This window comes from Trachurus japonicus, chromosome 6, assembly GCF_045865225.1.
Source record: "Trachurus japonicus isolate A0001 chromosome 6, Traja_1.0".
In the NCBI taxonomy this organism is placed as follows: Eukaryota; Metazoa; Chordata; class Actinopteri; order Carangiformes; family Carangidae; genus Trachurus; species Trachurus japonicus.
The window spans coordinates 21,755,255-21,768,363 of record NC_140912.1 but is presented as its reverse complement, the minus strand read 5'-3'; the positions used below and the strand labels follow the sequence as shown (position 1 = coordinate 21,768,363).

Genomic DNA, 13,109 nt, shown 5'->3' with positions numbered 1-13,109 from the left:
CTCGCTGTTAATATCAGCTCCTGCATCCAGCAGCATCTGAACCATGGCCTCGTCTCCACGGACACAAGCGTACATCAGCGGGGTCATCCCCTATGCAAGAAGCGCCGATACAGAGAACAGTGGGAATAATGGGAATATTAATGGGTCATTGCAGAAGTTAAAGAGACACTTGCTCATTTCAGTAAAAGCACCGTACTTGCATAAACAGTTCAACGGTTGCAGCGCGTCAAATAAAGTTGCACAAAGCGAGGCTGAAGTTTTGGTCGGCTCTACACTTTCCACTCCTGGCACCTTGACTATGATGAAAGTCATATCCTGCTGTTGATCAAAGTTTTAATGGACACCACATGAATCAGTATTTCCTCTGTGCCATCAGGGGCGTCTTTGGAGTCTGTCTGACTGAAACATAATGTACGAGACACCGCGTTTGAAAATTTCTGCTTGGATCAGCCCAAAACTAAATGTTGATTTTTCCCATGGAAAATCACCTCAGTTACACTTGCACTATTCTCCTGAAGATTTGTTGTCCTGGAGGTTGCAGTCATGATATAATGCAGCAAACCCTGACAGGAAAAGCTGCAGGAAAAACACGTCAGAATGAGTTTAATATGTATGACTGCCTTTCTGCTTACAAGTCTGCACCGTGCTCAAAGGTGAAGAAGCCACGGTTTAGCAAGAAGGCAACATTTTCTCCACAGGCTGCGTGCATGCGTGTGTGTGTGTGTCCGTATCGAATCGTGCATGAGTGTAAAACGTGCATGCATGTTTATTATTTAGTATGTTGCTGTGTCTCTAACCTGCTCACTCATGCTGTTGATACCATCCGGCCCTAGCAGGTTGACAGCCTGCTTCACCAGGTCTGTGCGTCCGCAGCTGAGCATACGGAAGCCCAGGTCCTGCAGGAACTTTGCCTCAGTAGAGGCAGCATCCAGTTTCCTCGAGGCACAGAAGCAGTCATCCGTTCTGAAGGGCAGAGCACGGAAAGTGGTTCACAGCACAAGCTGACTGTTTTGAGTGTTTTTGCAATGCACCACATTTTCCCTAAACACCTGACAAGCTTTATTTCCCAACACTAAAACGAAGGAGGATGAGTATATGAGAAATATGCATCTTTTCTTTTATCATCTGTTTGCGTGTGACTTCACATGTGTGTGTGCCTGCTGGTGTTTTTTTTTTTTTGTATGTGCAGATGAAGTGGCTGGATGCGCACACACGCTCTGCAGCCTCAAGGCGAACACACTCGCTCTGAGCCATACCGGAGCTGGCGGGGCTCGCAGTCCACTCCGGGCAGCAGCAGCCTGGCAGCCTGCCGAACATCATCGCTGTCCACAGAGAAGCTGCGTCTGTGTTCTGTGTGAACCACGGACACGCGCACCCACTCCATCAAAGGCGGCAGCACCATGAACGGCCTGTAGGGGGAGATAAAGGCACACGTTCTTGCTACCAAAGACGCACAAATAAAAAAGTCACACTCAGTACTTAGTGTGCCCAGGCACTTGCACGGAAAATCCACCTAATACAGAATTTGCATATGTTATTTCAGAGATCTTGCCCAGTGCAGCAGATGTTTGAGAACAGGATGAACTCTGTCTAGAGGATGAGGATCCAAAGCTAGTATGTCACATGGAGACACTTTGATGTGAGGAAATCCAAACTGTGCAAGATCACAGCAAAGATTATAGGCCACAGATCATTGACATGAAAAATGTCATGTAGTCTTTGCCATCGTCAATAAATTCAATATCTATTATAGAGATCTAGAGCTATACAGAATAATATTATAACATTGAGCTGGTGCTGTTACTGCCCATATCTACTCTATGTCACATAAACCCACACACACTGCAATATAATACACGATGCATTAAAAGAGTTTCTATATGCTGTAAAAATACAAAGTGATGTTACATCAGTGGTAACGTGTTATATGACTTGACAAGGACAATCAGATTCCAGTCAACATGCAGCACTTATGACAGCTGCTAAGATATAAGTAAGTGCATTGGTATTTTGCAGACATTCTGTACTGTGCAGAGGCAGGAAATGACCATCGCTGACACACCACAGCAAATAGATGTAAATGCATTAAATATATACAAGAGCTATGAGTGTGACTGACAGAGCTTCTCCTCCTGTCTACCTCCACTGATCCTGCGTCAGTGTGTGCTGCAGCCACGTGGAATCCATATGCATGAAGATACATATGCATGATGTTACATTTTGACCTTCGTTACTGCTCTGACTACAGTTTACGGCTATAAATACACACTTCTTTCATTTAAACAACACAATGAGCTGTCACAACTACATTATGCAAAATATACTGACTCTCTCTATCATTTATAGATTAAAAAAAAAAGACTTTCATGCAAAATGAAAAGCATTATTAGAGTACGGTAAATTTACATTGTTAATATTACGATAGGACATGTAATACCTTTTAATTATCGGCATAACACATCATCATAATTATTATGAAGGCTATCATGCACATTACATATAATATATGCATAACCCTAACCTGACATAAATAAATTATAAATATATACTTTATTAAAAGTAAAGCCGCTTCTATTTTTAAACTAAATAATCTACTATATGTCAAATCTGACAGTTTAATTATTTCTCACAGTATCAGACTGTATTCAGATCATGGAATTATTAATATATTTGGGAAGAAAATCTTTGATAATGAAAGTAAATCAGAGATGTGTTTTGAATGAGCTGTCACATATCTATGCTGCGTGTTCTTGATAAAACTTGGTCCATTCCTCCAGGATTCAATTGTTCAATACATCACTTTGCAGAGGGTGTCTTAATGCCCGGACTGACTTTGACACATGCTCGGCCCACATCTGTCACTCACTGTTAATTAGTCACTCATCAGTGCTAGTCTAAGTTGACAGGGGGATCTTTTAATAATAGTTTGATCCGCTAAGAAACGCAAGCCCCTTTTACTTTACTCACTTCAAAAAGGAGCCTGACCTAACAGCCACGTGACGTTATTGGTTTTTCGCAGGCATCATTAAAGCAGCACACAACACCTAATCAAAAGGCAGGGAACGTATAGTTAGCAATATACATTCCCTCACAAGTCCAACGGAAACACTAGTTCACGAACAGTTCAAGGTCTCGCTGTTTCCATGCACACCTCTTTCAAGAGCTGCAGTGAAGTGCAACACATTCTTGAGGAGGCTGTTGCAGTCTCACAGCCTTCCCAAACTTTGGAAAATGTGCTTGAATATGACCAAAACAAACATGCATTATTGTGATTTTCTTAACCACTGGCGATTAGAGCTAAAGCAGACTTGAGTAGGACACACATTAGTTGATATCTTGGTCCACTGCTGTGCTGCCTCCAGATAAAAGTCTGGAGCCCCAGAGGAGGACTGCTCAGGCTCAACTGTCAGCACGGTTTCCCACCTCTGCCGCAAGCTGACAGGGGTTTCCACCAAAAACTGTAGGAAATACTGAACAGCTCGAGGTAAAACTGCTACACTGGAGTATGATGAGTGAAACAAAATAAGACAGAAACAGCCCATAAACTCAGCAGAAAAAGCATTTCATGAGTAGAAACTGCGAAGACTTTGCAGACTACTCTGAGCTTTTCCTTTGAGTTGTGGGAAACGCACGAAGGGTCCAAAAACTACAGGATGAAGCATCAAGGGAATTAACACCATGGAAACATTGCCTAATCCTTATGTCATTTGCGTAGAAGTCACCAACGCAGTCGTACAGCTGCCGCCTGATAATGTCCCACTACGTCAGTGGTGGTAATTATCAATACTGACTGAGGCGCACGTCTGTGCATGCCCGCTCTAACAGCTCCTTCCTGCCGCTCCTCAGGTCACCAAGAGGGCTCGCTTAAGTTGCCAATAAGTTGACAATTCACTTATATAAAGCTGTACTTTCCTTCCAGAGGAAAACATCTGGTGTGCCATTTCAGGGGTGAGCACAGAAAGCCAGAAATATAATAAAAGAACAGTCTGCAGAGGTGTACAGTTACAGCAGAATGATCTCTACAGAGGGAACATTACCACTGGACTGTGTCTATAAAGTCATACGCTGAGGTGAAAAGTCGGACAGATGCAGAGAGTGAGAGCGAGTCGCGGATAATGGAAAGGAGTTGCCACTTTTTCTGACTGCGGTCTCATGCTGTTCCTCCTTTATTGCTGTCCTGGTGAACTTTAAAAGGTGCAATATTTTCTCTGTCCCAACCCACAAAGTGATGTGTAGGGGTCTGAGGGATTAATCACTACCAGACATTTCCATTACTTTACCTTGTTCTGCAATAATGCTGCTTTTAAAAAGACCCACGCTGCACTATATAAAAACACAATTGAGTCATGATTGGAGTCAACATCTCGATACTGCGACTTATTTTCTCATTGGTAACAGTGAATACAATAATTTCCATTACTCACTGTGCATCGTGCTACACAAAGGGATTGAAATGGCACTTTACACATTTTTTTTTTATCTTTGATATTGTTTATTTTATTGTATGCACAGTAGGTTTTAGAATATTTATCACTGCCTTTGTTTTTAAATTGCACTTGAAAATTGAGTAGAGCTGGTGAGAAATGTCTATCGTTTCATTTGTACATGCAAATGACAATAAAACGGATCTGAATATTACCTCTTTGTTGGGTTGTTCTGTTACATCTGTGTTTGTGCTGCCCTACTTCTTGTTCTACCGTGAAAATGCAAGATTTATATTCATGTCAGTTACCTGTTGTACGCTGTTGAACCCCATCTACTCAGTTCCTGATGGGGGCTGAGGTAAAATAGTTTGATGGTTTACAAAGAAATTAAAATAGATACTTAAATGTGCAATATCTGATTTATTTGGCCACTTGGTGGCATGAGAAATTAGCTGTAAGACAACACTGTCACCTGTCAAGTTGATACGCTTCACTTGTTAATAAAGAAGATGCTTAGTCACACATCAATCAGATGTGGAGCATCAAATACAGACTGCAAAGCCAGTGTTCACTCTCTTTTAGCTCTGTTGTTGGACTCCACCAACTTTGAGGTAATTATCTTGCTCTGCGGGACATAACTGTTCATCAGCTGATACTAACTGTGTCTGCTGTTGGTAACTGGGCAGGTCTTATACATCATTTGGAGAGCTTCCTCTGTGAAAACAAAATATGAGGGGAGCTGTGAGAGGGAACCAAAACCATTAAGTTGAAGGCATCTGCAGATCCAGGTGATAATGTCCTGCTGTGGGTACCGACGATGTGGATGTTCCTACTGTGCATAGTACTCAGCAAGAGGCCTATTGCTGCACTAGATCTAAATCATTTTTTGGAAATATGTTGATTTTAAAGTCATCTCCTAAAACAGCTGGGTACTGTAATCCTCCTTAGACATTATTCAAAAGTGAGAAAGTTGTGCCTGAGACTTTTTTTAGCTGTGGGTTAATACACATTTGATACACTTGTACGTATTCACAGCAGCAGGACTCGGTTGTAGGACTGACTCAAAATACATGACAGGGCTCAGGTTCAGTTAATAATGCAACATGTCAACCAGTGAAAAAGTCTGGCTCCTTATGAGTAATAGAGTTTCATAATAATAACACCCTCTTAAATTTCTAATACAGTAGGTTCTTCCCTCTTTAAACGTGTTTGTGTCTCACCTCTCTGTCTGTAAGGCGACCTTAGGGGGCTCCACATTGGGGTTTTCCCACTCCATCTGAGGGCAGTGCATGAAATAACACAGGGTGTAGATGGCTTCAGGCGCCCACTGAATCACGCTGCTCTTCTGGTGGATCGGCGTCCCGTTGTTGTGATTCTTCATATACAGCGGCTGTAGGTGGTGCATGGCCCGGGACACCAGGTCACCTACACGTAAAAAAACACACACACAATCAGAACAGAGAAAGGAGTTCATGTGAAGACACTCTTAATATAATATTTTTAACGCGCTGCCTTTAAAAGAGACGTAATCTTCGTTCCTTTCAGCTTCCTCAGAGCTCGTTCTGTCGGGGGGAAAGGAGAGGAGAGTTCCCCTGCACCACAGTCAGGAGAACAGACAGGGTTCATCCCAGTCCTCTCTGTGCACCTCTCAAGGGGAGCAGGGAGGAGGAGGAGGAGGTGGGCGGGTGGCGGGGACCAGCAGGAGAATAAGCGTGCTCAGGACTACACCGTGTGAAGAATGAATATTTATGGATAAACATTAGCTACTCCAAGCCATTTCCTCTGCATAATTTGTCAGTACTTTAAGGTCATCCAGTTGGGCTTGGAAAATCAAAGCTGGAGAAGACTCTGCTAATGAAAATTTGAATATTCTCTGGGTGGGTTTAAAAGAAAGTAAACAGTTCTTAGAAAAGGATGTTCAGCCTCCTTTTTTTTCTTTCTTTTTTTTAAACATAGGGGACAAAACTTTAAGTGCAGAAAATTCAGTTAATCAAAAACTGAGATAACTCAGATATTTCTTTCACATCAAACCTCGCAGTCTGAAACAACCAACCACTTAATGGAAACATTATGACTGCGGCGCATTACAGGTAGTTATTGCTTACTTGTAAAACATCCCTGTATTATTAAAATGCATACTCCAATCAGGTTTCCCTGGTTGCTGTCAGATTTCTGTCGCTTCTCCTTCCTGTCATAGACCCACTGCACTGTGAGAAAATGTAATGAAGTTCTGAAGCAGGGTCAATCTTAAAAAAAAAAAAAAAAAAAAAAAAAAAAAATCCACTCTGTGTCATATGGTTCTGGTCAATTTAATACCATTCAAGGCAAAAAAAAAAAAAAAAAAGTAATACAGCTGATGGCTCTTGGCTCCTCATTGTGAATGAACCATACTGTACAGCATGTCCGGCGATACAATGGAGTGTAGGAACAAACAGCCATTCCCACGGACAAAAGGGTTTGTTTAGCATCAAAATTGGGCCGTTTGGCGCTTGCCAAGATTCCATTTAGCCTCAACAATGTGGGAGGCAAGTGTGAAAAGGACGCTCGAATGAGGGAAGAGCATTCATGCAATAAAACAGTCAATCTCTCAGTTTGTCCTCTGGGAATCATGGTGCTGCTGGACATCACCTCCTGATGCTGTGACGAGGGAGCATATAATAATGACAGGAGCGGCTTCCTCTGGTAGCTAAACAAACTTTAAAGGGATAGTAGCATTTTTTTAAAGTGGGGTTGTATGATCTACAAATAGCCCCTAAGTACTTTAATTGCAGGAAGACTCTCTACACTCCTCCCGTTAGCAACGCCAGCCCATAGCCCTGCCCAGAGATTTACAACATACATCGTTGTGAATGGACCCAAAGAAACGGCCTATTTTCGTGGCCTAAAAGAGGTTTTACCTGAAAAAAAATACACCGTTCCATTGTTCGCTATAATATAATTTTTTTTAATTCAAAGTGCAGGAAAAACACAGTTTTTATTTGGACCTAACCAACTCACGTATCCCTCCGGCCCAGGGTGAGCGCCGGCCGATCAGCAGTTGGTTAGCTCCAAATAAAAACTGCGTTTTTTCCTGCACTTTGAGGGGCTGGAAAAAATTACAGCGAACAATGGAACTGTGTATTTTTTTTTCAGGTAAAACCTCTTTTAGGCCATGAAAATAGGCCGTTTCTTTGGGTCCATTCACAACAATGTATGTTGTAAATCTCTGGGCAGGGCTATGGGCTGGCGTTGCTAACGGGAGGAGTGCAGAGAGTCTTCTACTGCAATTAAAGTACTTGGGGGCTATTTGTAGATCATACAACCCCACTTTAAAAAAATGCTACTATCCCTTTAAATTGGAGCTCTCGCAGTTTCTCTCTGTTGCTATCGGTTACTCCTCACGCTTCTTGCTCTTAATTGTTACCAAGGGGAGGAGGGTAGAAACAGATGAGCTTGTAACAGTGCCTTCTTAAGCTTGGTAAGGGGAGCTGAGGTGGTCAGCAAGAGCCAGGTCTCATGTGTTATTTATGCTGGCCTGTGACATTCCCTGTGCAGGCAGACAGGAGGCTGGGACAGGCAGGGGGCTGAGGAGGAAGATTATTTCCAACACTGAAAGAGTGCAACAGTAGTGGCAGCAGCTTAACACATAAAGTGCGATTACAGCCGCTCCTTCAGCAGGTGTACGCAGAAATAACTGCTGAAGAAGGACTTGGTGCGGCTGCGAGGATTTGTTTTGGCCGAAAGAGAGGAAGGAAGGACGGACGGACGGAGGAGTACAGCAGTTTAACAAGCCGAAACATCAATAGCCTTTTCATTATAAGATTCAAGCCCTTAATCAATACCTCATCCTGGGTAATTAATTCTTTATGCTAACAAGAGGAGGAGAGGTGGAGGACATACACAGAGGATCCTGATCCGCAGGTATCTCAGTGATTACCTTTTCGCAGAGGGGCAGCGCGCTCTTTTGTTTTCAAAGCTTTTAAAAATCCCCTAAAGAAAACAAAACCTCACAAATATTATGTCCATTTCAAGAGTTCAGTGGTTCTGCTCTGATTTAGGAGGGGTTTCATACGAGTTGGCACCTTAAGGAGCAGGAAAACCAACAACCAAACTTCTTGTTACTTCATAAAGTGCAAAGCGTGTTTAATATTTGATAGTGAAAGAGAGAGTATACTCTTTGGAAATGTAAAGGATTAATTCTCGTGCCTGATGAGGCAATTATACTCAAGGCCTTTATGGGGGAATAAATACACAGTAACCAGCTTTCCTTTGGGTTCTGATGAATGGCCCCTCGTTGCACTGTGCAGCTGCTGCCGTCATCACGGTCTCTGTGTTTCAATTATTTGCTGCTATGCGGCCGTGATTACATTTAACGGTCGCCAGTGGCAATCCTGACTCGGCAGAGATGGTAAGCTATTCGTTCTGCTATTAGCTCTGTCCATATCAGCTAACATGGAGCATGGAAACATTATCTTTATAGAGCGCTACTATCTAAATGTATAGTTGCAGACAGTTAATGTGAAAAGACTTACGCTTTATTGGAACATTAAAACATTTTGAAGAAATTGACTGAGTCCTTTTGTCACAAGTGCAACTAATGAAGTCTTTCCTCTAATCACACGCTGCAAATCTGTGAGAGGAACAAGCACACGTCATCCCTGCAGTTACCTGTCAAAAAGCACTAAAATACTTAAATTGCTCCATTTGATTCCTGTGCTGTCAATAGAGAGGCACTACATGGTCACTAAAGGTAAACAGTATCTTCAGTGCACAGATAAAGAAAAGGTGTGCACACTGCTGCTGTTACATCCTGGTGGTGTTTGAGATGTATCACTGAGAGTATGGTCATTAATGCCTCAGAGATACAGCTCTGATTTCACCATCACATCAATGACAAACAACAGAAGATGAAAAGGACCAGATGAGACAATAAGAGGGGGAAAATTGTCCAGATGCTGTCGTGTCCAACAATAACAAATCGTGCTGTCTTTAATCAACACTGATGACTAATTCTGTATGACCATAACAGAGGGCCAAACACAAATTATCACCACCATCTTTTTTATTTTATTTTAGTGCTACATATAGTTGCAGGTAATACAATTCACAAACAAGCTTGCAGGCTGTAATGAGAGAGACCATTTAGAGAAGATAAAAAGGTTAGATCAAAAACACACGAGTGAAATGCAATTTAAAAAAAAGTTTTACTGAGTAAAACCAGAACTAATGTCTTTTGCTCCTTGTGATCTACAGTGTCACAGCTGAGTGTGTCTTTGCTCAGCTGAGGGGAAAACACAAACCTGGTACCTGGATGAGTCTGTTTCTGTTTTCTACACTGAGCGATGTTTGTTCGCATCATCCAAACCCCAGTGAGAACACAACAAGTTCGCAAGTGATGAACTTTTTAAACTTTGAGCTGCTACAGCTGGAGATGATGTTGTCTCAGACCAACAAATGCATCAACCTGCAATAAGAGGAGAGGTCACTGCTATTTGACCTCTTTATTTCACTCAATATGTTTCTAGCAGTATAGATTTATGTACGGAGATCCTTCATGCAGACTATTGAATCCTCCTCTGTCCAATCCAAGTACAACGTTAAGGAGTCTGGTACTGTACAACCTGCACAGTGAGGTCCTCGACCTTGTTTCACTTTGCGGTACTGATGTTAAACAGCTGTATAGATTTTTTTTATATACAGTATGTCCGTGTATATATCCTCTGTCCATCTGTGGCTCTAAGAGTACATTGAATAACAGACTGCGTGGAACATATTTGAAGCAGTGCGTTGACAGGCATGAGTGAGTCGGGCGTGAGTGATGATGACACACCAACGGTCCTAATAATTGCAGTATTTGCAGGACTGTCATTTCAAATATGCTAATTTGGCATTTTGGTGGAGGAGAAAATGAGAAAATACAAAGAGGTAAATCAGTGGCAAAGCTCTAAAATGGAGTCTAAAGGCCACTGCAAAAGACTGTGCAGGCACAGGATGCAAATTTTTACCGTGCTTGAGTAGCCAGTGTCATTTTTTATGCCTCTGCGCCGCCAACAGCCACAGGATTGATGTCCTCCGGTTGTCTGTCTGTCCATCCAGGCCATTTCTCATGAATGTGATATCTCAGGGACACCTTGAAAGGACTTCATTTAATTTGGCACAAATATTCACTTGGACTCCAGGAAAAACTGATTAAATTTTGGTAATGAAAGGTCAAAGATCAAGGTCACTGTAAACCGATAACACGTTTTTGGCTAAAACTCAAGAATTCATCAATATTTATGACAAAATAAACTAAATAGATTAGATTTATTAGAACAGTCGAGGTGACTCTAGACTCTCTTACTACGTAACAGACCTCCTTTAGATTTTGCACAAATATTCATTATAGGACTCAAGAATGAACTGATTAGATTTTGGTATAGAATTAAAATGCACTTATCAGATTCTTAGTTGTCTTCACTGTAGAGATAAGTCTGGACAGACATGGATGAAACTCCAAAACATGACAGACATGAGGAGGAGATCCTACTAGTTCTTGAACTTCACAAAGTCAAACTCCACCTGTCTTTTGGCCCAACCATCCCATCTTTTTATTCTGCCTCCACACTGACAACAAGAGTCCTATTGTTTATGGGTTGTCCACATATCTGTTTGTTCCAGTCTTATAGACCTAATAGATCTCAGTAACACATTATAAACAGAACTTCTAATTTCACATTTAGCAAAAACATTCACTCTGACTCAAAGATTAACTGATTACATTTTGAAGGTCATAAGTCAGAGAGGTGTGTGGTGACTTCACAAAACATAATTTTGGCCTTGTAAACGCAATATCTCTGTAACACCTTGAGGGAATTTCTTCAAATTTGACACAAACATTCACTTTTTTCCCAACCCAAGGAGACAAACTGATTAGATTTTGTCATGGTGACATCAGAAAACACCGTTAAGCCATTATACTCAACACTTAACACAGCAATTGTGACAAAAATGATTGATATTGTAAAACAGGGATGTCACCTGAAACGAGTCTGAGGAGGCAGACAACCATTAGGGGGGCAAGTCTGGTTCTGTTTTTGTTCCCCATCTCACTCTCTTTCAGATAAACTATATGACAGCCAGTGCAATCATCTCCAGCTCTTCTGCCTTTGTCAATTATTCATTGTGTGTATAGCTTGAGTTGTGTGTCTGTTTGCAAATCCTATAGTTATTTACAGAATTCCTCTCCAGAGCTGATTACATTACCACTGGACTAAGCTCTGCCATTATCCACTGGGCGCTCTGTTGTCTCAGAGTGTGTTTGCAGTGTCAACATTACAGAATGAGTCCTTGCCCGACCTCATCAATACAACATGGACAGAGGACTGCTGGCGATTTGGCTCAGTGCTACACCCTCGACCCGTGCGACCTCAGTCCAGAGAAAACATACAGTGAGAAGAATTGGCTAACTGTTTATTTTGATGATAAATGTTTACACTACACAAGAAATATGTTTTTCCAGCCTAGTCTGGACATATCACTGCCATGACACCAGAAACAGACCCTACAACCTTCTTCCCTTATTTGGCATGAAGATTTTTATATTGTCAAGCACATTAGGAGAATTTGTTTTTTTCCTCTGTCAGTGGATGTCGCAGCACTCAGATGTGTTTTCTGGAATGAGCTGCTGAGTTGCACCCAAGAAACAAAACTGTTCATCACTTCCAATGAGCATCTTGATTGTGTGATTAGATCTGATTATATAAAGTTGGGAAACATGAAGTTATGTATTCAGTGCTTTGCAACAGAGGCTGCCAAGGCAGATTTAGTGACACTCTTTGAAAGTTTGTCAGAAAGTTTCCACCAGAACAGAAAAGACGACAGAAACTCAACTGAAGACCTTGTAGTGAACTTTGTTTTGGCCAGCTTTTCACCAAAACCTATTATTATTACTATCAATATATAAAACTGACTCACTGAATATAAAATACTGTAGCCTGTGTAAATGCAGTAAAAAAAAAAGCATTTAGAAATCACACTGGGGAAATTATTCTTTAAATAATGAGTACAATTTAAGTGGACATACGTATATTCAATTAACTTTTGGAGGGCATGTCAAACTTAACTTAAAAGCATTGTTTTAAATAAATGACTGTTTCAATGTAGCTCCCACTGATTCATATAATCATTTAAACAGGCACATACACATAATGCATATGCACAGCGGGAGACCAACACAGTAATTTCCTGATAGAGTGGGTCAATATGTGTGAATTATTAAACATTAAATTATCATATGAGCCAATAAAGCCATCCAACTCAAATGTGAAGGAGGCACTCAGTCTGCCAGAGCTTCATACGTTCAATAAAACCTGAAATCAAATTATTATGCAATTGTAAATTCATTAAGGCTCATTAAGAGTCTCAGCTAGTGGTTCTCGCAGCTGTGCTTTGAGCAAAACGCAAGTGTTAGTGTGCTAGTCATCTTAGTTAAGCATGTTAGCATGCTAATGTATGCTAATTAACACAAAGCACAGCTGAGACTGACGACAACGTCTTTAGTTTCAGTTCTTGGTCAACAACCAAAGTGTCGGACAAGATTTCAGCCACATGATGATGCCAGATAAGATGTCAGGCGGGAGTTATAAATATTACAATGTTAAATACAAATATTGTAATTCATCCTGACAGGAACCTGAACGCATGTATATAATTTCGCATCAATTC

The 13,109-nt window shown here is 41.3% G+C and overlaps 1 protein-coding gene across 2 annotated transcripts in view; it reads right to left on the bottom strand.

Annotated features, from left to right (window-relative positions):
• abtb3b (ankyrin repeat and BTB domain containing 3b) overlaps nt 1–13,109 on the bottom strand; it is a 68,907-nt gene that overhangs the window by 10,789 nt on the left and 45,009 nt on the right. For both annotated transcript variants that reach the window (XM_085779796.1, XM_085779797.1), the window contains exons 3-6: nt 5,645–5,849; nt 1,257–1,409; nt 798–963; nt 1–90 (exon numbers count right to left, since the gene is read on the bottom strand). In XM_085779796.1, the coding sequence (XP_085635922.1) occupies nt 1–90; nt 798–963; nt 1,257–1,409; nt 5,645–5,849 (614 nt within the window). The remainder of the gene's footprint in view (nt 91–797; nt 964–1,256; nt 1,410–5,644; nt 5,850–13,109) is intronic.